This window comes from Schistocerca piceifrons, chromosome 3 (assembly GCF_021461385.2).
Source record: "Schistocerca piceifrons isolate TAMUIC-IGC-003096 chromosome 3, iqSchPice1.1, whole genome shotgun sequence".
NCBI lineage: Eukaryota > Metazoa > Arthropoda > Insecta > Orthoptera > Acrididae > Schistocerca > Schistocerca piceifrons.
Window position 1 is genome coordinate 829,495,510 of NC_060140.1, and position 26,742 is coordinate 829,522,251.

General features: G+C 44.0%; 1 protein-coding gene across 3 annotated transcripts in view; it reads left to right on the top strand.

Moving 5' to 3' along the window:
• Window positions 1-26,742, top strand: part of LOC124789268 (isoaspartyl peptidase/L-asparaginase) — a 63,131-nt gene that overhangs the window by 23,646 nt on the left and 12,743 nt on the right. For 2 of the 3 annotated variants that reach the window (XM_047256567.1, XM_047256566.1), the window contains exons 2-4: window positions 23,366-23,566; window positions 26,014-26,091; window positions 26,162-26,387. In XM_047256567.1, the coding sequence (XP_047112523.1) occupies window positions 23,377-23,566; window positions 26,014-26,091; window positions 26,162-26,387 (494 nt within the window). In that variant the 5' untranslated portion in view covers window positions 23,366-23,376. The remainder of the gene's footprint in view (window positions 1-23,365; window positions 23,567-26,013; window positions 26,092-26,161; window positions 26,388-26,742) is intronic. The other variant, XM_047256568.1, reaches the window with a different exon arrangement.

Genomic DNA, 26,742 nt, shown 5'->3' on the forward strand with positions numbered 1-26,742 from the left:
GAGGCAGGTAAAGGAACTGGAAATGAAGTGGTCTTGAGGAAAATTTATGCAACATACAGGAGAATTAAGACTTATTACAGAGAATAAAAACCCATCACATGTGTATGGAATCCCTCTGTTACGTAAAAAACAATGACGAGGTTGGCAGCAGATGGTACGACAGAGAAGACATGTCCCAATGCTTGAAAAAAGAGACGGAGGCAGATGTGGAACAAACAGGTGCTGCGATAATAGGCTGAATGTCTGATGAAGCACTTCACAATTTGAGGTCAATGAAGCTCAATGTTTATGAAAGTGTCACAAAGTCTTACGAGGAGGCTCTGGAGACTGTTCTGAATCAGAAAATTTCCATCGTACGATAGTACAAGGTCAGCCTAGAGTAACTGCGAAATCAACCGATGCCTGCTATACAACGGTCTGTGTATCTTTAACGCTGTGTAGGCTGTGGCAATCCATCGAACTATGTATCGGAGGCTCGGAGGAGTTAGTGTGTATGCCAAATATCCAGCAATGTGTGGCCCGCTCAGGACTGGGCCATAAATGTGTGAAGGGATGCAGTCTTCTCGTATGAACACTGATTCAGCTTGTGTTACACTTTCTCACCTTCCAGTTTTGCGTTACACATATTCAGCAATTCACAGCATGGCAGGATATTCTTTGTACTATCGTTAGTAGTTCCATTTCCTGTTCCACTGTTCCATTCGCAAATGGGGCCAGGGGAAAAGATTGTTGTATACCTCTGTACGAGTCCTAATCTCTCTTATTTTGTCCTTGTGGACTTTGGAAGCGGTAGATCGTTCTTCAGTCTGTCGCAAATTCTAGTTGTCTAAACTTCCTCAGTAGAGTTTCGGGAAAAGATGGTCTTTTTTGCCTCCCAATACATTTATCTAAGCTCATGAACAATTTTCGTAACTCTCTCGTATCGGCAAGCCTCTGAATTACTTCGATGCCTTCCTTTAAATCGACCTGCAGGGCATCACCAACATTCGAGCAGTACTCAAGAATGGGTGGCACTGGTGTTCTGTGTGCGATCTTATTTATAGTTACGCCACACTTACCCAGAACTCTCCCAGTAAAATGTAGTCGGCCTTTCGTCTTCCCAACAAGTGATCTTATGTGCTCCTTCCATTCCAGTTTGTTTCGTAATGTTACTTCTAGATATTTAATCGAAGTGACTTTTAATACCGTATTCGAACATTAAAGGAAATTCATTCTAGCCATCCACATTGACTTACATTTTTCCATCTTTGAAACTAGGTGTAGTGCATTGCACCAAATAGAAATTCTTGGGTGCATCCATTCTTGCTGTGCTGGATGGCGGAACGGCAATCGATATGTAAGTAATAAATATCAGCAGAACGGTAAGCTCTAAGTTCTTTTCCAGTTTATTTTGTAGGCTACCGGTTTCAGCCATAAAATACGGCATCATCAGGCCCTCTATTCTAGATGGTGACTGAATTCTTCAATGACAAAACTTATGTACGTCATAAATGGAAAAAACCAATCTTCGCGCCGGCTAATGTACGCACGACTGTAGCGCACGTCGACAGCCGGAACACAACTCGAAACTAAATAAAAATTTTGTCCAAGTCTTCCTAAATATCGCTACAGTCACGCAAGGAAGACACTATTCCGTATACAGCATTGTCATCTGGAAATAGTCTCAGAGTGACGCCTACCCTATACAACAGATAGTTTATCTACACTGACTACAAGAACGATCCTAGCACACTTGCCTGAGGCATTCCGGGCGTTACGTTTGACTCTGATGAACACTCGCCATCCAGGACAACGTAGTGTGCTCAATTATTCGAAACGTGTTCGAATTGGTCACTTATTTCAGAACGTGTGCCGTATGCTAGAATCTTTGTCAACAGTCTGCAATGTGGCACAATGTCGAAAGCTTTCGGGAAATCTAGGAGTACAGAATCTGTCTATTGGCCTTCATCCATGGTTCACAGGATATCGTTTGCGATGTGGGTGAGATCTGTTTACGTGAGCGACGACGATTTCTAGATGTATGTTGATATATCCACAGGAGATTATCTCTCTCTAAGGAACAAATTATAATCTAGCTTACTGCTGATGTACATTAAGGATGTTGGTCTACAACTTTGTGCTTCCATTCTTTTTCCTTTCTTTATATATTCAATTGAATGGAAAGTGATAGCTTATACAGTGCAGGAAGATCTTGGGAAAGTTCAAAATGGTTCAAATGGCTCTGAGCACTATGGGACTTAACTTCTGAGGTCATCAGTCCCTAGAACTTAGAACTACTTAAACCTAACTAACCTTAGGACATCACACACATCCATGCCCGAGGCAGGATTCGAACCTGCGACCGTAGCGGTCTCGCGGTTCCAGACTTTGGGAAAGTGATCAAGCTGGTGAAGGTAGGCTTCTTATATGCAGAGATACCACATTGGGTGTATGCAAGGAGTTTTACGTCTTCTTTGGAGATCACAGATATACTGTTAACGCCAAAAGCTGCATAAACCACGTACTGCAGTCAGAGGTTGTGCGACTTTACAGAGGTGCAAATGGTCCGGAGTTCCTCTTCGTGGACAAATAATGCTCATTCACATAAACTATTTGTTGAGTGAATTTCTCATGCACAGACAAAAGCACCACGTACACTAGCCATCGAAATCTGTGGATCTGAAGCCTATACATCATATCCGTTCCAAGAGTCGGACACCAACGGTCTCATGTCAATCAGTTGCGGCGATGACTCACACTTCTACCATCACTCACACCAATGGCCAGTACAATGTCTGACTTCAATCCATCAATCTTAACTATTAAAATAATTCACTAACGGGTCGAAAATAATTGATGAACCAGATGTGTGTAGCTCCTTATTTTTGGCCTAATGTTTTAGCGGAGCAAAAACAATAGCCCCTAGAAATTGCACAATGGATTTTTGTCCGAATTTTCATAGCTAAACGAAGAACGGGAAATGAAAAAAAATTGAGCATCATATTGACAAACGTGATATCTAGTTTTGCTGAAAAGATTTAATTGCTTGAGTGGTAACTGAGAAAAGTTTAATTAGTGATTTGAGAGAAACATTTTGTCTGAAGTTTCAAACGAAGTGTAGGAAATTGACAAATGGAGTATGAAATAGATCAGCGTAAGGTCTACTTAAAAAAACAGTTTTAATTACTTGAAAGTAATAAGGGAAATTAGTGATACGAGGGAAAATTGAAATATCTCATGAACAGCTGCTATTAGCTATGTAAATAAAGTGTCAAAAATATCAAATCACAGCTGGAATTGAAACTTCTCTGCTTTCTCTCGATCTATATACTCTTAATAACAATACAAAGGGCAGTCAAATGGAAACGAGGCAGATGAGAAAAGAGTAAGTAAACAGTTTATTATTTCGAAAGCAGCCGCCATTACTGACAATACGTGGATTCCACTGTGAGACAAGACGGTCATTGCCTTCATAGAAAAATGTTTGCGGTTGACTACGGAACCTAGATTGTTCCTAGGCATGCACGTCTTCATCCGAAACAAATCGAAGCCCCCAATGTCTTTTGTCAGGACTCCAAAAATATGGAAATCGCGTGGGGACAACTCGGGACTGCATGAACTAAGTATAAGGATTTCACACTGAAAATTCTGCAGTGTGGTCGAAGTGTCTTAGGCAACGTGTCAGCAGACCCCGATGACATCTGGCTCATTAAATTTACTATCAGCTGAAGATTGTGGAGTTGCAGTGGTTTGGAACTTGGGTGAATTTCTTATGGGTACCGTCAGTTCATATTGAGTGTAAATGAAGGTAACATAGTGCGTATAAAAAAGCGAAGGTCTCCATTACTGCGCCGTACATTACTGATGATACATCACCGGAAACGGTAACAACCGTCAAACACCGAGGCGTAACCATCTGTTTGAGTCCTAATGGAATGGTCACATACATATTGTTGTAGGAAAATCAGATGAAAGGCTGAGATTCACTGGAAGAAGGAAACCTGCACCTCAGTTGATTTATTAGTTAAAAAAGCTCATGAATCCCAAAGACTGTGTTCATTTGGCATACAGACTGCGCCCCACGCCTGACAATCATACTGCTTACAAGCAAAAGTGGAGAAATGCAAAACTCTGGTACAGCCAAACATTAACCGTCAACGGACACAGACAGAAGTGGAACAGACTCAGTCAAGCTGTCAGAAATGCAAAACTCAGTTGTGGTCATTTGTTAACCTTCAAGAGACACTGATCAGCTGTGTCTTATGGGAAAATCCTGCGTGGTGTTGGTAAAGGCAAAGTAAAAGCTGTAGTTGATCCCATTGTTCCAGTCGAGGAACTGAAAGGTACTTGACATTACCTACAAGCACAACTGAAGGCGCCGCTAACAAAACAGAGACTTATTGATTACTTCATGGAGATAAACTAAATTCTGTCCTAAACACTTCACTGGCAATACCGTTAAATAATCCACCATGCGTGTCAGATCAGCATCTGGCGGACACGATGACATCACAGTCCATATGATGAATGTTATTATTGACCCACAACTGCCCATATAACAGATATTTCTAGCCACTTCTTAACCACAAGTGTTTTGCCTGAGGAGCAGAAACGGGGACTTGTTAAGCCACTGCCTAAAAAGATCGTTTCCATGGAACCGTCTGATTACCGACTTATTTGCGTTCTTCTGCGACTATCCAAGAAGTTAGAATATATAGTCCACGACCAACTGACCAACTACTTAACTAAGAACAACCTACTTGACGAATAACAATCAGGTATTCACAAACACCATTGCACAACATCTGCTTTCATAAAAACAACAGACGGCCTGAAGTTCCCTGCGGGTGGATAAAAGGAGACTATCATGTGCTTCTTAAACTTTAGCAAAGCTTTTGATTCTGTCAACTTCGATATTTTACTAGCCAAACTCAGCAGCCTAAATTTCTCTCCAAGTGCAGTGCAGTGGTTTTGATCGTACCTGACGTTTCGCATGGAATACGTCATGTCCGGCACCATAAAGTCACAAAGGCCACAGGCAGTGTCAGACGTCCCCCATGGTTCGGTATTAGGTTTATACTCTTATCATTGTATATTAATGATCTGTAATTAGTTTTGTCCTACTGTAAATACCCAATGTATGCTATGATCTCCAGTTGTGTCTAAGTAAAAAACCAATAAAATTGAAGATGTCTGTCGAGGATTTCAATACAGACCTGCGTGCACTATCAAACTGGGTACAGAATATGGGGTTAAAGTTCAACCCATCGAAAACACGAAAGGTCCTGACTGATCTTTCTAGGCTCATTAGCCTGAAATATCGGAAATTCCTACCATATTTAATGCTCAATGGAACAAACACAAACTTCTCTCCTTCAACAAAGAGCCGGGGAGCAATAATAGGTGGAAAACTAAATGAGGCTGAACGCAAAACACCAGCGGCTTTCCAATGCCGTACGAAAATATAAAAAGCTATTCCCTCTTGACTGAGAAAGAAACTTGTACAAACACTTATACTTCCAGCTATTGGTTACAGCGATGTTATTCTGGAAGGCCTTTCTCAGGAAAACTCACGGCATCTGGAAGTGGTGGTGAACGCCTGCGTTCGATATACACTACTGGCCTTTAAAATTGCTACGCCAAGAAGAAATGCAGATGATAAACGGGTATTCATTGGACAAATGTATTACATTAGAACTGACATGTGATTACATTTTCACGCAATTTGTGTGCATAGATCCTGAGAAATCAGTACCCAGAACAACCACCTCTGCCCATAATAACGGCATTGATACGCCTGGGCATCGAGTCAAACAGAGCTTGGATGGCGTGTACAGGTACAGCTGCCCGTTCAGCTTCAACACGATACCACAGTTCATCATGAGTAGTGACTGGCGTATTGTGACGAGCCAGTTGCTCGGCCACCATTGACCAGACGTTTTCAATTGGCGAGAGATCTGGAGAATGTGCTGGCCAGGGCAGCAGTCGAACATTTTCTGTATCTAGAAAGGCCCGTACAGAACCTGCAACATGCGGTCGTGCATTATCCTGCTGAAATGTAGGGTTCCGCAGGGATCGAATAAGGGTAGAGCCACGGGTCGTAACACATCTGAAATGTAACGTCCACTGTTCAAAGTGACGTCAATGCGAACAAGAGGTGACCGAGACGTGTAACCAATGGCACCCCATTGATGCTGTAAACAGAACCTGTATTCATCCGAAAAAATGACGTTTTGCACTTCGCGCACCCAGGTTCGTCGTCGAGTACACCATCGCACGCGCTCCTGTCTCTGATGCAGCGTCAAGGGTAACCACATCCATGGTCTTCGAGCTGATAGTCCATGCTGCTGCAAACGTCGCCGAACTGTTTGTGCAGACGGTTGTTGTCTTGTAAACGTCCCCATCTGTTGACTCGGGGATCGAGACGTGGCTGCACGATCCGTTACAGCCATGCGGATAAGATGCCTGTCATCTCGACTGCTAGTGATACGAGGCCGTTGGGATCCAGCAGGGCGTTCCGTATTACCCTCCTGAACCCACCGATTCCATATTCTGCTAATAGTCATTGGATCTCGACCAACGCGAGCTGCAATGTCGCGATACGATAAACCGCAATCGCAATAGGCTACAATCGGACCTTTATCAAAGTCGGAAACGTGATGGTACGCATTTCTCCTCCTTACACGAGGCATCAGAACAACGTTTCACCAGGCAACGCCGGTCAACTGCTGTTTGTGCATGAGAAATCGGTTAGAAACTCTCCTCATGTCAGCACGTTGTAGGTGTCGACACCGGCGCCAACCTTGTGTGAATGCTCTGAAAAGCTAATCATTTGCATATCACAGCATCTTCTTCCTGTCGGTTAAATTTCGCGTTTGTAGCACGTCATCTTCGTGGTGTAGCAATTTTAATGGCCAGTAGTGTATCTGTAACGTTCGACTCTTTGATCAACGTCACAGACATAGTTCACCATTTTGTACACAGCCGTCCTGGCTCGTGCAGATAAGCGCAGAAATTTCTACACACTCTATCTCCGCTACTGTCTTATCAACGTATACTGCCCGTCGTATCTCTCCTCGAACTTAACGCTCTTGGCAAAGCAACGTGGTAGAAACACTCGTTCCGATAAGAACAAAATTCATTCTGTCCCACGTCATCGGTCAACGTCCCCCATCCTTTTCAGGATCAGGAATCCGACCCTGGAATACTTCCGTCATTATATCAGAAAACTGATTAACAGCTCCAGCTTTAGAAGACAGTTAGTGACATATGTACTAAAGCAGCAATTATATCTTCCTTAGTCGCTGTAAGCACTCTTTACTCCAATATATACGTCTTTCCTATTAGATCTTCCTCATTTCGCAATGCTCTTAGCTGGAGTGGTCTACCTAAATTTATCTCCCAAAGAACTCACTACGTAAGAAAACATCACTTTCGTGTACCTGTTAGTACATATCGTATCTGCCGCTCCTATTATTATTATTAGCTGCAGCAGTAGTTAGTCTTAATTAATTTTTATTCAGTATATTGACTCTACATACGTACTTTCAAATAATTTTAGTTCAACAGCAGTAGTATTATTTCATTACTGTCTGTCATATGAAAATTATTGTTATTTCTTAGGTAACTAAGATTTTTAAAAAAGTACTGTGTATGAAATCCTGTTCCGATGTAAGAAAGAGGTAGAACATCCTACTGTGAATTGTTAATGAGTTAATAATTTGTCTACTAAAGAAATGACTTAAAACAGTCGTTAATAAATTCATGAACGCTGCTCATCAGTCTAGAACCCTTACGAGCTTGGTTTAATAGAAGAGATAGAGAAGATCCAACAAAGAGCGGCACGTTTCATCGGTGTTAGAGCGTTACGGAAATGCTCAACAAACTCTAGTGGCAGACGTAACAAGAGAGGCGTTGTGGATCACGGAGAGATTTCCTGTTGAAATTACGAGCGCGTACGTTTCCAGAAGGATCGGGCATTATACATTCCTTCCTTCTAGACAACGACGAGGAAGTCAGAGACTTAGGTCTTCTCACGAATCATTAGCGCAAGAAACTGGAAAGGCGAAAGAACATAGTGGTGGCAGAAGAAACGCTCGGCTGTACACTGTACGATAGCATGCGAAATATAGATGTAGATGTAGATACCATCGCAAACAAATTAAAAAAGGGACGAATTCCTTAACCTCCCCATAACAGAAGTGACGCAAGACTGGCGCTTACTATTTCCGGTTACTGTTCTCCTAAACACATCCCTGACCTTAAAGCCAAGGCGAATGGGAAGAAACACAATGGGAGAAGGCCTCCAGCACATAACCTGCAATCTTCAACTCTCTCCCTCTTTCTCGTCCCATATGTACCGAAGAAATGAAAGAGGAAGCCGCCTGGTAGAATTTTGCACAGAGCATAAGTTAATCATAGCTAACACTTGGTTCAAGAACCATGAAAGAAGGCTGTATACATGGAAGAACCCTGGAGATACTAGAAGGTTTCAGATAGATTATGTAATGGTAAGACAGAGATTTAGGAACCAGGTTTTAAATTGTAGACATTCCCAGGGGCAGATGTGGACTCTGACCAAAATCTATTGGTTATGAACTGTAGATTAAAACTGAAGAGACTGCAAAAAGGTGGGAATATAAGGAGATGAGACCTGGATAAACTGAAAGAACCAGAGGTTGTACAGATTTTCAGGGAGAGCATAAGTGAATAATTGACAGGAATGGGGGAAAGAAATACAGTAGAAGAAGAATGGGTAGCTTTGAGGGATGAAATTGTGAAGGCAGCAGAGGATCAAGTAGGTAAAAAGACGAGGGCTAGTAGAAATCCTTGGGTAACAGAAGAGATACTGAATTTAATTGATGAAAGGAGAAAGTACTAAAATACAGTAAGTGAAGCAGGCAAAAAGGAATACAAGCGTCTCAAAAATGAGATCGACAGGAAGTGCAAAATGGCTAAGCAGGGATGGCTAGAGGACAAATGTAAGAACGTAGAGGCTTATCTCACGAGGGGTGAGATAGATACTGTCTACAGGAAAATTAAAGAGACCTTTGGAGAAAAGAGAACCACTTGCATTAATATCAAGAGCTCAGATGAAAACCCAGTTCTAAGCAAAGAAGGGAAAGCAGAAAGGTGGAAGGAGTATGTAGAGGGTCTATACAGGAGTGATGTTCTTGAGGACAATATTATGGGAATGGAAGATATGATACTGCGTGAAGAGTTTGACAGAGCACTGAAAGACCTAAGTCGAAACAAGGCCCCGGGAGTAGACAACATTCCATTAGAACTACTGACAGCCTTGGGAGAGACAGTCCTGACTAAACTCTACCATCTGGTGAGCAACACGTATGAGACAGGCGAATTTCCCTCAGACTTCAAGAAGAATATAATAATTCCAATCTCAAAGCAAGCAGGTGTTGACAGATGTGAAAATGACCGAACTATCAGTTTAATAAGTCACAGCTGCAAAATACTAACGCGAATTCTTTATAGACGAATGCAAAACTGGTGGAAGCCGACCTCGGGGAAGATCAGTTTGGATTCCGTACAAATGTTGGAACACGTGAGGCAATACTGATCCTACGACTTATCTTAGAAGATAGGTTAAGGAAAGGCAAACTTACGTTTCTAGCATTTGTAGACTTAGAGAAAGCTTTTGACAATGTTGACTGGAATACTCTCTTTCAAATTCTGAAGGTGGCACGGGTAAAATAAAGGGAGCGAAATGCTATTTACAATTTGTACAGAAAGCAGATGGCAGTTATAAGAGTCGAGGGTCATGAAAGGGAAGCAGTGATTGGGAAGGGAGTGAGACAGGGTTGTAGCCTCTTCCCGATGATATTCAATCTGTATATTGAGCAAGCTTTAAAGGAAACAAAAGAAAAGTTCGGAGTAGGTATTAAAATCCATGGAGAAGAAATAAAAACTTTGAGGTTCGCCGATGACATTGTAATTCTGTCAGAGACAGCAAAGGACTTGGAAGAGCAGTTGAACGGAATGGACAGTGTCTTGAAAGGAGGGTATAAGATGAACATCAACAAAAGCAAAACGAGGATAATGGAATGTAGTCGAATTAAGTCGGGTGTTGCTGAGGGAATTAGATTAGAAAATGGACACTTAAAGTAGTAAAGGAGTTTTGCTATTTGGGGAGCAAAATAACTGATGATGGTCGAAGTAGAGAGGATATAGAATGTAGACTGGCAATGGCAAGGAAAGCGTTTCTGAAGAAGAGACATTTGTTAAGATCGAGTATTGATTTAAGTGTAAGGAAGTCGTTTCTGAAAGTATTTGTATGGAGTGTAGCCATGTATGGAAGTGAAACATGGACGATAAATAGTTTAGACAAGAAGAAAATAGAAGCTTTTGAAATGTGGTGCTACAGAAGAATGCTGAAGGTTAGATGGGTAGATCACATAGCTAATGAGTCGGTATTGAATAGAATTGGGGAGAAGAGGAGTTTGTGGCACAACTTGACTAGAAGAAGGGATCGGTTGGTAGGACATGTTCTGAGGCATCAAGGGATCACAAATTTAGCATTGGAGGGCAGCGTGGAGGGTAAAAATCGTAGAGGGAGACCAAGAGACGAATACACTAAGCAGATTCAGAAGGATGTAGGTTGCAGTAGGTACTGGGAGATGAAGAAGCTTGCACACCATACGTTCCAGCAACTTACAGAGAACGTTTGTGAGGCTGATGGGCTGATAGAGATCCACATCAAGCGGATTTTTACCGGATTTTAGCTCCGGAATGATGGTGCTCTCCCACCATTGCGATGGAAAGACGCCATCGTTCCAGATCCTGTTGAAGATGATGAGGATACATCGCTTGTAGTCAGACGAGAGATGTTTAATCACCTGACCGTGGATCCGATCCGTCCCAGGAGCTGTGTGCAAGGGCGGTGAGGAGCCGCCACTCTGTAAAGGGGCGTTGTAGGGTTCACTGTAGCGTGTAGTGAACGAGAGGATTTTCCTTTCCATCCGCCGTTTGAGGGTGCGAAAGGCTGGGTGGTAGTTCGCCGACGCAGAGGCTCGAGCATAGTGCTCAGCAAAGTGTCCGGCAATCGCGTCTGCGTCGTGGAGAGCACCTGCGAGTGCTGGAAAACACAGGCCGTCACGGGAATTACTCGTCCTTGAGCTGAGACCAGTCGTCCCCGACCATTGGTCGTTTATGGGGATTAGGGAAAGACCACAGCGTCATTTTCAGATGAACAGAAACCCCATTCCCCCTGCAAGCGGAAACATACCGAGGTTGCACAAAGCGAAACAGGGCAAGTAGCATACAGGGAAGGTCAGCAAATGACATGGTACAAGGTTGCAGCATTAGCCATTAAAATCGAAACATCGGGAAGGATAGGAAATAACGTAGTTTAAATCATTGCGTTGATACGGTATAGTAGCAAGAACATATGGTCAAATTTGCAGGTGATTTGTTGTTCTGCAGGACGCAAAATTTGGAACACAGGGCTGACAAATCCGATAGCAATAATGGCTATCGAGTGGCGTGGAATTCTGTGAGTAATTGCACCCTGAGGGGTAAAATGAAATTTTCTAATGGGTAAAAACTTAACAATTCGATTCTGTTTCAGTCACGAAACTAAATATTTTCAAAAGATCATTACTATTATCATAATTTTGTAAGACACTAATACTAATTACATCTCAATTGGTAGCATTAATGTAGTGGAGATTACATGTTCCTCACACAGTCCACCCACAACACACAAACGTTGTGCTTTGTTCCTTATATCACTGATGATAAAAGTGGGATGTATGTACGTAGCAAAAGCTAAATATCTGAAGAAAATGCCTTCTCCAAGTTGTATATAGGAACTGGAGTAGTCCGGAAATTGCTTCATTACTCGCTTCGAGACAGATAATTGAATTAATTGACAGCACGACACGGCAGTAAGTACATAACGGTTACTACACTGAAGCGCCAATGAAACTGATATAGGCATCCTTATTCAAATACGGAGATATGTAAACAGTCAGAAAACGGCGCTGCGGTCGGCAACATCTTTATAAAACAGAAAGAGTCTGGTGCAGTTGTTAGGTCGGTTAGTGCTGCTACAATGACAGTTTTTCAAGAGTTGAGTGAGTTTGAACGTGGTGTTATAGTCGGCGCACGAGCGGTGGGACATAACATCTGCAAGGAAGCGATAAAGTGGGGATTTTCCCGCACGACCATTTCACGAGTGTACCGTCAATTTCACGAATCCGGTAAAACATCAAATCTCCGACATCGCTGTGGCCGGAAAAAGATCCTGCAAGAACGGGACCAATGACGACTGAAGAGACTCGTTCATCGTGACAGAAGTGCAATCCTTCCGTAAATTGCTGCAGATTTCAATGCTGGGCCATCGACAAGTGCAGTGTGCGAACCATTCAACGAAACATCTTCGATATGAGCTTTCGGAGCCGAAGGCCCTTTCGTGTACCCTTTCTGATTTGCACGACACAAAGCTTTACACCGATATTGGACTGTTGATGACTGGAAACATGTTGCCTGGCCGGACGAGTCTCGTTTCAAGTTGCATCGAGTGGATGAACGTGTATGGTTATGGAGACAACTTCATGAATCCATGGACCCTGTATGTAGGCAGGGGATTGTTCAGAGGCTCTGAAATGGTGTGGTACGTGTGCAGTTGGAGTGATATGGGACCCCTAATACTTCTAGATGCTACTCTGACAGGTGACATGGGCGTAAGCATTCTGTCTTATCACCTGCATCTTTTCATGTCCATTCTGCATTTCGACGGACTTGGGCAATTCGAGCAGAGCAATGCGCACCCAGCGCGTGCAGAATTGCTACCAGTGGCTCCAATAACACTCTTCTGAGTTTAAACACTTCCGCTGGCCACTGGACATCCCAAACATCAGCATTATTGAGCGTAGCTGGGATACATTGCAACATGCTGTTCAGAAGAGATCTCCACCCCCTCGTTCTGTACGGATTAATGGACAGCCTTGCAGGATTCATGGTGTCCATTCCGTGTCCATTCCCTCCAGCACTACTTCAGACATTAGTCGAGTCCACACCACGTTGCGCTGCGTCACTTCTGCGTGCTCGCGGGGGCCCTACACGATATTAGGCAGGTGTACCTATTTCACTGGCTCTTCAGTGTGTATGCTATACACAGTATTATTATTATTATTGTTAGAGCGGCTAGACACAAAACATTAAGAACCTGAAGTCGTCAAATTTCTGCCAGACAGCAATCAAGTGATTTATAAACAGTAAGAATAGTGCACATACATGAAGCTGTTTGGTTTTAAATAGGGTTGTACAGTGTAGGTCAGGCAAGTGTAGCAATGGAGAGGAGTAAAGCAGGGGAAGTATGTTTTGTAACAAGTGTCTTCACTGTGAATAGTTTGCTTTCTTATCCGAGAAGGAGTTGTGGGTAGCACTTGCGATCCACCACGCATTCCTTCGTCATTCACTGTAACTCGCGCCTGCGTGCTCTCTCTCTCTCTCTCTCTCTCTCTCTCTCTCTCACACACACACACACACACACACACACACACACACACAAAGTATCATTCATCACTCTAAAAATAGAAGTGTTCCAAGAAAACAGTTTCATTCTACAGTTTAGTTAGTTGCTAAAGTAGATAATACTGCGAGTGGGGGGCAAGAGACGGCGGGGGAAAGGGGTGGGGGCGAGGGCACTAGCTAATGTCTGATTACACTCAGGGGTAATGCTCTAAGAAATGTTGGGAACCCCTAGTCCGGAGTAAGTGTGGCCGGGACTACAGTGGAACACCCTCTGAATCGAGGTAGATCAGGACAGCACGCCCAAGAAGCGGTCTTGCGTTATCTTGCTGTAAGATGTCACGGAGACCTCAAAGACAGGACACAGCAGCCAGTTTCAACATGATAGCAATGCGGCGAGTGCTGTCCACGTTATTTGCTGTGCAAACCAGGGGTGACCCAGTTGTGAACACAGTTTCATACGCTCCAGGTGCTGGAACCGTATGACGGTGACAAATGCAGCCTAGCACCGTTCGTTCTTCAGCGAGCTACCACACACGGATAAGCAGAAGCAGGACTTGTTTGAAAAGAAATGTGGTATCAAGCCCGTGACCAGTGTTGGCGTTAGGCACACGATTGTCGGCGCACCCCTCTATGCCACTGCGTCAAAGGAAAGCCGCAACAATGATCGCCGTTGCGACAGTCCTTGCTGCTCCCGAAATCGTCGAACTCTGAGGGTCAATACTTGTCTTTTTGCAAACAAGCCCATTTCCTGACTCGACGTACCTGATGTCGCTGCACGATCCCACACAGCAGAGCGAACATTACATCCATCCGCTCGGATTCTTGTCTACATCTAAATCTGCATCTACACAGATACCCCGCAAGCCACCGTACGGTGGAGGGTGCCCCGTACCACCGCTGGTCTTTCCCCCTCCTATTCCACCCGCGAACAGAGCGAGGGAGAAACGATTGTCTATATCCCTCAGTATGACCTCTAATTCTCGTACCTTATCTTCGTGCTTCTTACGCGCAATGTATGTTGGCGGCAGTAGAATCGTTCGGCAGTCAACTTCAAATGGCGGTTCTCCAAATTTTCCCAATAGGTTTCTCGAAAAGAACGTGGCCTTCCTTCTAGGGATTCCCATTTGAGTTCCGAAGCATCTCCGTAATACTTACGTGTTGTTCTAACCTACCGGTAACAAATCTAGCAGCCCCTCTCAGAATTGCTTTGATGTCTTGCTTCAATCCAACCTGGTACCGATTCCAAATGCTCGAGCAGTACTCAAAAATAGGTCGCACCAGCCTTCTATGTGGTGTCTCCTTTACACTAACCACTCTTTCCTAAAATTCTCCCAGTAATGTGAAGTCTACCTTTCATCTTCCCTGCCACAGTTCTCACAACCTCGTTCCATCTCATACAGATTTGCAACGTTACACCCAGTCATTTAAAAGACTTGACTGTGTCAAGCAGGACCATAGTAATACTGTATCCGAACATTAAAGGTTTGACCTTCCTACTCATCCGCATTAACTCACATTTCTCCACATTTAGGGCTAGCTGCCATTCATCACACCAACTAGAAATTTTGTCTAAGTCGTCTTGTATCATCTACAGTTACTCAACTTCGACATCTTACCGTACACCACAGCATTATCAGCAAAGAACCGCAGATTGTTGCCCACCCTGTCCGCTAAACCATTTATGTATATAGAGAACAACAGAGGTCCTATCACACTTCCCTGCAGCACTCCTGACGATACCCTTGTCTCTGATGAACACTCCCGTCGAGGACAACATACTGGGTTTCAATTACTTAATAAGTCTCTGAGCCACTCGCATATCTGTGAACTTAATTCCATACGCTCGTACCCGCGTTAACAGCCTGAAATGGGGCGGCGCCGTGTCAAATGCTTTCCGAAAATCTAGAAATATGGAATCTGCTTGTTGCTCTTCATCCATAGTTCGTGATATATCATGTGAGAAAAGGGCAAGCTGAGTTAGGCACGAGCGATGTTTCTAAAATCATGATAATTCGTGAACACAAGTTTCCCAGTCTCAAGAAAGTTTATTATATTCGAACTGAGAGTATGTTTAAGGATTCTGCAGAAAACAGAAGTTACGGATATCGGTCCGTAAATTTACGAGTCTATTCTTTTACTCTTGTTATACACTGGAGTCACCTGCGCCTTGAGAGCGTTCAAACACTTCACAATGTTGTTGGAGCCCTCCTAAACCCACAGATTCCATTTCAGCAACCGTGCCATCCCCATCACTATGAGCAGAAACATCACAGAACGATAAACTGCAGTCTCAGTAGACCACGAGCCTGCCAGAATCGAAATGCAGTACGTGCTGGTAGACTTTCCTCCTCCTTACACGAGGTATAACACAGTATTTACCCTCAGACTTCAAGAAAAATGTTTTTAACTAACATTCCAAAGAAAGTGAGCACTGAATAAGTTTTCAACTGCCAAGATAGCTAAAATCATTTATTCATATAGATTACCGGTTGCGGCAATTATCTGTCGCATTTTCGGATCTGCAAAAGATGGACCAGAAAACGCTAGGATACGCCACTAACACAACGGCATACGTAATTATATCGAAGATTTCCAGTACATGCGATAACAACTTGCCCATATTTACATCACTGCACAATCTCCTCCTTCAGCACAGTAAGTGGTGCTATGTAACGTATCTTCACATTGGTATCGTGAACTATACCAGAAGTGGGGATGTCAGTCTTAAAATAACAACTACACTCCTGGAAATGGAAAAAAGAACACATTGACACCGGTGTGTCAGACCCACCATACTTGCTCCGGACACTGCGAGAGGGCTGTACAAGCAATGATCACACGCACGGCACAGCGGACACACCAGGAACCGCGGTGTTGGCCGTCGAATGGCGCTAGCTGCGCAGCATTTGTGCACCGCCGCCGTCAGTGTCAGCCAGTTTGCCGTGGCATACGGAGCTCCATCGCAGTCTTTACCACTGGTAGCATGCCGCGATAGCGTGGACGTGAACCGTATGTGCAGTTGACGGACTTTGAGCGAGGGCGTATAGTGGGCATGCGGGAGGCCGGGTGGACGTACCGCCGAATTGCTCAACACGTGGGGCGTGAGGTCTCCACATTACATCGATGTTGTCGCCAGTGGTCGGCGGAAGGTGCACGTGCCCGTCGACCTGGGACCGGACCGCAGCGACGCACGGATGCACGCCAAGACCGTAGGATCCTACGCAGTGCTGTAGGAGACCGCACCGCCACTTCCCAGCAAATTAGGGACACTGTTGCTCCTGGGGTATCGGCGAGGACCATTCGCAACCGTCTCCATGAAGCTGGGCTACGGTCCCGCACACCGTTAGACCGTCTTCCGCTCACGCCCCAACATCGTGCAGCCCGCCTCAAGTGGTGTAGCGACAGGCGTGAATGGAGGGACGAATGGAGACGTGTCGTCTTCAGCGATGAGAGTCGCTTCTGCCTTGGTGCTAATGATGGTCGTATGCGTGTTTGACGCCGTGCAGGTGAGCGCCACAATCAGGACTGCATACGACCGAGGCACACAGGGCCAACACCCGGCATCATGGTGTGGGGAGCAATCTCCTACACTGGCCGTACACCACTGGTGATCGTCGAGGGGACACTGAATAGTGCACGGTACATCCAAACCGTCATCGAACCCATCGTTCTACCATTCCTAGACCGGCAAGGGAACTTGCTGTTCCAACAGGACAATGCACGTCCGCATGTATCCCGTGCCACCCAACGTGCTCTAGAAGGTGTAAGTCAACTACCCTGGCCAGCAAGATCTCCGGATCTGTCCCCCATTGAGCATGTTTGGGACTGGATGAAGCGTCGTCTCACGCGGTCTGCACGTCCAGCACGAACGCTGGTCCAACTGAGGCGCCAGGTGGAAATGGCATGGCAAGCCGTTCCACAGGACTACATCCAGCATCTCTACGATCGTCTCCATGGGAGAATAGCAGCCTGCATTGCTGCGAAAGGTGGATATACACTGTACTAGTGCCGACATTGTGCATGCTCTGTTTCCTGTGACTATGTGCCTGTGGTTCTGTCAGTGTGATCATGTGATGTATCTGACCCCAGGAATGTGTCAATAAAGTTTCCCCTTCCTGGGACAATAAATTCACGGTGTTCTTATTTCAATTTCCACTACGCCGATTACAAGTGTGCACATTCATCACTACTTTACAAATGACGGAAGATTCATAGTGTTACATATGTACATTAGGTGGCATAGTTGTAGTACCATCTCAAATTAAGGCATGGATATACTATTCCATACAATTACATATGCCTAAATTGTTATCATATCATACACTGCCGACCATTAAAATTACTACACCAAGAAGAAATGCAGATGATAAACGGGTATTCATTGGACAACCATACTATACTAGAACTGACATGTAATTACATTTTCACGCAATTAGGGTGTATAGGCCCTGAGAAATCAGTACCCTGAACAATGACATCTGGCCATAACAACGGCCTTGATACGCCTGGGCATTTAGCCAAATAGAGCTTGGATGGCATGTACAGGTACAGCTGCCCATGCAGCTTCAACACGATACCACAGTTCATCAAGAGTAGTGACTGGCGTATTGTGACGAGCTAGTTGCTCGGCCACCATTGAGCAGACGTTTTCAATTGTCGAGAGATCTGGAGAATGTGTTGACCAGGGCAGCAAAGTTCAAAATGTCGTCAATGCGAACAAGAGGTGACCGAGACCTGTAGCCAATGGCATCCCATACCATCACGCCAGGTGATATGCCAGTATGGCGATGACGAATACACGCTTCCAATGTGCGTTCACCGTGATATCGTCAAACACGGATGCGACCATCATGATGCTCTAAACAGAACCTGTATTCATCCGAAAAAATGATGTTTTGCAATTCGTGCGGCCAAGTTCGTCGTTGAGTACACCATCGCAGGCGCTCCTGCCTGTGACTCAGCGTCAAGGGTAACCGCAGCCATGGTCTCCGAGCTGATAGTCCATGCTGCTGCAAACGTCGTCGAACTGCTCGTGCTGATGGTTATTGTCTTGCAAACGTCCCCATCTGTTGACTCAGGAATCGAGACGTGGCTGCACGATCTGTTACAGCCATGCGGATAAGATGCCTGTCATCTCGACTGCTAGTGACACGAGGTCGTTGGGATCCAGCACAGCGTTCCGTATTACCCTCCTGAACCCACCGATTCCATATTCTGCTAACAGTCATTGGATCTCGACCAACGCGAGCAGCAATGTCGCGATACGATAAACCGCAATCGCGATAGGCTACAATCCGACCTTTATCAAAGTCGGAAACGTAATCGTACGCACTTCTCCTCCTTACACGAGGCATCACAACAGCGTTTCAGCAGGCAACGCTGGTCAACTGCTGTTTGTGTATGAGAAATCTGTTGGAAACTTTCCTCATGTCAGCACGTTGTAGGTGTCGCCACCGGAGCCAACCTTTTGTAAATGCTCTGAAAAGCTAATCATTTGCATATCACAGCATCCTCTTCCTGTCGGTTAAATTTCGCGTCTGTAGCACGTCGTCTTCGTGATGTAGCAATTTTAATGGCCAGTAGTGTATTAAGCCAAGTCAAAATTCTACAGTTGAAAAAACAGTCTATAAAATCTTATGCAGCATTAATAAAACACAAATTTTACATAAATTTTTGCATCATTTTAGAAATTTTTTAAAAACATTTTATAAAAATTCTTAAAACTTCTTTGCCAAAATATTACTTGTACAAAATCAGAAACAATATGACATATAACCACTTAAAAGATGTCTATGTACTACTAATGATATCACATGTAGGTTGATGTCAATTTGTACCATCACTGCGACGTTGTAATCTGTCAGTTGTAAATTGGTGTTGAATGTGATCATTTGTAATCGGCCGCCGGCCAGGGTGCCCGAGTGGTTCTAGATGCTACAGTCTGGAACCGCGCGACCGCTACGGTCGCAGGTTCGAGTCCTGCCTCGGTCATGGGTGTGTGTGATGTCCTTAGGTTAGTTAAAGTAGTTCTAAGTTCTAGGGGACTGATGACCTCAGCAGTTAAGTCCCATAGTGCTGAGCCATTTGAACCATCTCCCTATACGATTTTTACCCTCCACGCTGCCCTACAATACTAAATTGGTATTGCCTTGATGCCTCATAACATGTCTTACCAACCGATCCTTCTTCTTGTCAAGTTGTGCCACAAATTTCTCTTCTCCCCAATTCTATTCAATACCTCCTCATTAGGTATGTGGTCTACCTATCTAATCTTCAGCATTCTTTTGCAGTACCACATTTCGAAAGCGTCTATTCTCTTCTTGTCCTAGCTATTTATCGTCCATGTTTCACTTGCATACATGACTACACTCTATACAAATACTTTCAGAAACGACTTCCTAACACTTAATCTATACTCAATGTTAACAAATTTCTCTTCCTCAGAAACGCTTTCCTTGCCATTGCCAGTCTACATTTTATATCCTCTCTACTTCGACCCTCATCAGTATTTTGCTCCCCAAACAGCAAATCTCATTTACTACTTTAAGTGTCTCGCTCCCTAATCTAATTTCCGACTTAATTCGACTACATTCCGTTATTCTCGTTTTGCTTTTTTTGTTGTTCATCTTATATCCTCCTTTCAAGACACTGTCCATTCCGTTCAACTGTTCTTCCAAGTCCTTTGCTGTCTCTGACAGAATTACAATGTCATCGGCGAACCTCAAAGTTTTTACTGTAATAAGCTCCATTAATGCGATTTGCTTGAGTTGTTGTCTAGAGAACCGAGAAAACAACTTCCTAGGCACCCTATATTAGACGAGTGGGCAGACACAACATTAATAATTTTCATTTTATTGTTATTTTATGGCCTTTGGCCATTTTCAGTTACAAAAACTTGTTTGTGTGTTAAAAGGCATTGGTCTAGTACGAAATACAAGTTCTTGTCGAGAAGGCATATCTGGACATATGGGCCAGATCTGTCATTAGCAAAAGTCAGATGTTCCCACTTTATGACCAGATATGCTTTTTCAACAAGGATTCGTATTTCATACCAGTCTGATGTCTTTTGACATACAAATAATCTTGTACTCGAAAATGGCCTAAGGCCGAAATCTGAATCATATAACAATAAAATAAAAATTATTGCAGTCGAATGGCTGCAGCATCAGTCTTGGGGTGGAGGGGTAAAACTGCGGAGGGAGACCAACAGTAAGTAGGATGAAACGGAAGTCCATAGCAGTAGTTATTCTGAGATGTGGGGGCTTGCTGAGGATAGAGTAGTGTGGAGAGATGCATTAAACCAGTCTTTAGACTAGGACTGCTGATATTTTTACAAATATCGGGAATCCGATATATCGATATCTAAAAAAGGTATATCATAACTGTCTCCCGACATATCGAAAGTTGCTTCTGTATATTGATACATCGACAGAAAAAATATCGACGTACCTGCCTATAAAAATTGTAAACACTCGTATACTGCTAGACTTAGAGCCTATATTTTCGTAAATACATACATTTATTTATTATTAGATATTCTGTATATCAACAAACTGGCAGCCTGCCTATTTGTCTTAGAGCAGGAACTGAAAGGGGAACGATGCATGTTCACACTTGGCGATAACCACTTTGCTAACAATGGCAAGGTGTTCGATGAGTCTATCATTCGGTTTCGTCACCTATCGGGTCTGTCCAAACACTTCATATCGTTTTCCCTGTTTTCTCGTGTATGCCAACGCCAGCGACTTAGCAATCGCAGCATCAAAATTGAGTGCCTAAGCTAAACGTTGCAATTCTTGTTGATAGCACCGAGCGCCGATTACGTCAGCATTTCCCCTCACACGTCTCCGCCCACCGCAAAGACCAACCTTGTCATTTAGATTCTTGTTCATCAGTTTCAGCAACTGCCGAAGAATGCCGATGTGAAAAAATAGCACAGCGTTATTTCTTCACTTAGGAAATCTTGATATTTCATTCACACTGCAATTCCCCCAATGCAATCGGACTTCTTTTGCGCTAGATATACTTGCTTTACATAGTGAAGGAGAAATTTTGCCCGTGATGTAAGCTCAAAAAGTAGTAAGACGCCTTCACACAATGAAAGTAAAATTATGTTCTACTACAATTTCAAAAGAACAGCTTCGAATAACTACTAAAAATTGTGAAAAAATATAATATGAAATAAAAATATCGGCACTCGAAACAGCCATTCTGATATAGAAGTGTCGATGTATTGATGGTAAAAGGTCATCGATGTGTACAATGTAATCTAGGAAAACTATCGATACGAGGGTCACTCCAAAAGAAATGCACACTATTTTTGTAAAAATTCAGTTTTAATTCTGCATTTGTAAAAGTTTTAGAGTGTGTAGATACATCCTTCTCGTTTGTTTTCAAACTTAGTCCAACCTGTTCTCGTGAGTGGCGCCGTCACAGCATATCTTCAAGGTGGCTGCTACACTTGACGTTCGTCAGAAGCAACGTGCTGTCATAGAATTCCTGTGCTGTGAATACGAGACAGTGGGAAACATCCTTAAGAGGTTGAAAAAGGTGTATGGAGATGCTGCTGTCGATCACAGTACAGTTAGTCGGTGGGCAAGCACGTTACGTGATGAAAGCGGGCACGGCAATATTGAGGATTGTCCTCGCATCGTCAGGCCTCGTATTGCCCACACTACAGACAATGTGTAGAGAGTTACCGAGTTGGTGACTGCTGACAGACGCACCACAGTGAACGATTTGTCTCGCTACGCTGGGATAGGGGAAGGAAGTGTTTGCAGAATACTGAAAGTGTCGACGTTAAAAAAGGTTTGTGCCAGGTGGGTTCCCAGGATGTAGACAGTTGCTCACAAAGAAACAAGAAAAACGGTATGCAGCGAACTTTTGGAACAGTACGAGAATGGTGGAGATGAATTTCTTGGAAGAATTGTGACAGGTGATGAAACATGGCTCCATCATTTTTCACCAGAGGCGAAGAGGCAATCAATGGAGTGGCATCCTGCAAATTCACCCAAGAAAAAAAAATTCAAAACCACGCCTTCTGCTGGAAAAGTTATGTCTACGGTGTTTTTCGATTCCGAAGGACTCTTGCTTGTGGACATCATCCAAGTGGAACCACCACAAATTTTGATGCATGTGTGACGACAGTGAAGAAACTTCAAGCTCGAGTGAGTCGTGTTCGACCACATCGGCAAAAGCAGGATGTTTTGCTGTTGCATGACAATGCACGGCCACATGTCAGTCAAAAAACCATGGAAGCTATCACAAAACTCGGATGGACAACACTGAAACACCCGCCTTACAGTCCTAACCTGGCTCCATGTGACTATCATCTCTTTGGGAAACTTCGTGGAACAAGGTTTGAAGATGATGACTCCCTTGTGCACACTGTCAAACAGTGGCTCCAACAGGCTGGTCCAGAATTTTACCGTGCGGATATACAGGCGCTGGTTCCAAGATGGCGTAAGGCAGTTGAGAGGGACGGAAATTATGTAGAGAAATGAAAATATTGTTCCCAAAGGATGTATCTACACACGGTAAACCATTCAAACATGTAGAATAAAAGATGGATTTAAAAAAAATTGCGTGCATTTCTTTTTGACCCTCGTATATCGATATTTTATGTATTGCCCTACTTCGGACTGAAGACAACCACAACAAAAACGCGATCTTCTCACAATCAAACAACATTAAAATATGGTTTCTGAGTGAGAAAGCCGTTGAGAAATTTTTTGTTGTATACAGACGGTAGATGATGTTACGCTGGCTACTTTGCGTTGGTACACTTCGATGTTTGTTGCATGCCAGCTTCGTGGTTGTGCTGTTTTAAAGCCAAACAGTGTAGAAAGGCAGCGCTGAGTAATTGCGCTGTGTTCTGTGCGGACCCGCCCAGTGTGCCCCAGGATGGTGGAGCCGGTGGTGCTGGTGCACGGCGGCGCCGGCGACATCCCAGACAGCCAGGACCAGCCCAAGCTGGAGGGCGTGAGGCGGGCCGCCAAGGCGGGCTACGCCGTGCTGGAGCAGGGCGGCAGTCTGCTGGACGCCGTGCAGGCCGCCGTCGAGGTCATGGAGGACGACGAGGCTTTCAACGCAGGTACCCGCACACCACAGCGCTCTCTCTCTCCCTCTCAAACTGGACCTTACCTAAAATGCTTTTTTATTCCAGTCTCTGATCACAAACGAATTCTTTAGACGGTTTCAGTCTGTAACGACCATCCTCAGATCTTTTTTACACCATGTCCTAAAGTGATACGGCCATAATGGCATCGTCAAGACATATAAATATAATCAGCATAGCATCGTGACATAGATTTAAAATATGTGATCAGAGACTGGAATAAAAAAGCATTTTACAGTACTGGGTCACTGTTTATATACGCGATTATGTCGCAGTTGGTGGATCTTACCTGCTTGCTTGCATGTTCTTCACAATGAACACCTGTAATTCGAAGGTATATTTCATGCATGATGATACAATGAAGAGCCAAAGAACCCTGGCACACCTACCTAATATCGCGTAGAGCCCCACGAGCACGCAGAAGTGCTGCAACACGACATGGTATGGACTCCACTAACGCCTGAAGTAGTGCTGGAGGGAATGCACACCATGAAACCTGCAAGGCTGTCCATAAATCCGGAAGAGTACGAGGGGTTTGTGATCTCTTCTGAACAGCGTGCTTCAAGGAATCCCAGAAATGTTCAATAATGCTCATGTGTGGGGAGTCTAGTGGTCAGTGGAAGTGTTTACCCTCAGAAGAGTGTTACTGGAGCCACCTTGTAGCAATTCTGGACGTGTGGTGTGTTGCACTGTCCTGCTGGAATTGCCCAAGTCTGTCGGAATACACAATGGACATGAATGGGTGCACGTGATCAGATAGGATGCTTACGTACGTGTCACCTGTCAGAATGGTATCTAGACGTATCAGGGGTTCGATATCACTCCAACTGCACACGCGCTACACAATTACAGACCCTCAACCACATTGAACACTCCCCTGCTGACATGCTGGGTCCGTTGGATTCATGATGTTGTCTCCATACCCGTACACGTCCACCCACTCGATACAATTTGAAACGAGACTCGTCCGACCAGGCAACATGGTTCCAATTGTCATGAAGGGGTGTACGTGGTCTGCAACCAGTATATGATACTGTCTTGCACGAGCTCCAGTGGACCAATGGATGTCCACATTAATGTTCTTCAAAGTATAATGGAGTCCTCGCCAGCTTGTCCCCTGGAAGACGACTGATTCGCGACCTTCCATTGGCATTATGAAGAAAATAACGGGATTAAGCAGGCCATGTAACACTCTGCCACTGCCCCAACGTCTAGTGCCGATAGTCACATGCCCATGTCAGTCGTAGTTGCCGATGTCGTGGTGTTAACATGTATGGGTCATCGCAGCAGAGGCCTGACGCTAGGAGTGTTCAGTGCACTGTGCATTCAGATGCACATGTACTCTGCCCAACGTTAAAGTCTGATGTTAGTTCCTCCACAGTTCGCCATGTATCCTGTTTTACCAATCCTTACGACATCTGGACATGGTTTCACTTTGGTTTCGCCACGTGTCCAAGACACTCACTACAGCAATCCTTGAACACCGGACATGTCCTGCCGTTTCCGAAATGGTCGTGCTGAACCTGCAGGCCGTCAGAATATGCCCTTGGTCAAACTCAGACAGCTCGCGCGCCTTACCTGTTCTAAATACTGACAGCACACTCACTGAAACTATGTGTATGCACCATGCATGTGTCTGTCTAGCAGTCATTCCTCGCCAGATGCCGCTGCTATTACCTGGACGGGTTTGTATCGATAGCAGATAGGTGGTCATAATGTTCTGGCTGATCAGTCTAAATGACGATTTATTATCGAGCATTATAACCTACACAAAGTGCGACCAGCACATTACAAGTCAGAGAACAGACTGTCATACCAAAGAGAGTCCATACGATACACTGCTACTGGGAACCAAAGAGGTATTTTTCCTTCATAGCAGCTGTGCTATTAGTCCAGTTCCCAGAAGTCCTTATGTTTTTAATATAACGTTATAAACATCACTTCTTTCCCGTCTTGAATGTTAGGACTCCTTTTTGGCGGGAAAAAGTCGTGATAAACAAGTGCCGCTAACTCACTAATAGTAAAGGGGTAAAGACTTTATTAATAGTAATCCATTACAAAAAGTCCTCTATGTATGTTTTGTTGACAGAATCAAGGAAAGCTTTGGAGGAGACTCAACGATGAATGAGACTTGTGTTGACAATGTTTTCCAGTTACATCAATCATGAAGTGGCTCACATTATTATATCACAAGACAGAGGATATTGCACCCTGTAGTGTCTTCTACACATCTATAAAGAAGTTTTCCCGCTTTCTAAGTAATTTGAGTGGTGGCTGACAGCAATGGAACTTCTATATCAATAAGAAATTTCCTCCTTGCATTGATCGGTAAATGAACTGTTCGCAATATCTCGAACAAACTATATGTGGAAAGCTTTTTCATTACAATAATACCCTACTCCACATCGCTTTCTTTTTCTCAGGACATGGCTCTGTTCTTAATGCTGACGGAGAGGTTGAAATGGATGCCATCGTTATGGAAGGAACAGGACTTAATGCAGGTACAACAATTCATTTTAGTAATACAGAATACAGAGAAATTATCTGTACATTAAAGAGATTAATTTTCAGGAGCTGTTGGTGCCATCAAGAATGTATCTCACCCAGTGTATGTAGCCAGACTGGTGATGGAAAACACATCACATGTTTTACTCGTTGGTGATGGTGCAAAACGTTTTGCTAATGATATGGGAGTTCCAGATGTACCTATGGAATCTCTGATAACGCAGAAAGCAAAAGATGCTTTGGAGAAATTTAAGAAGAGCAAAAGTAATGATCCAACTCGAACAGAACTGGGGTAATGTAAATGTCATAGTATCTTGACTGACTTTTCGCATTGTATACAAATATATATACAGGGTGTATCCGTAAGAGCATGCAAAAATTTAGCACGACGTAGAGAATGTTCCACTGAACAATTTGAGGCGGGGAACCGGGTGATCGGAGAAGCCAGCTTAAGTTTATATGGAAGTAAACTTGCCTTCCGCTTTTTCTAGTATTACTGTTTTCCGGCTTACTTACAACTAACATGCGTACAAGTTTACGTGTAATGTGCTGCTTATTTACATGTACATTCTTCATTTCCTGCAAGGTAACAAGGAGGACGAGCCTGATTACCACGAAGTCATGATGCAGGTTTTCTTTACCTTGCT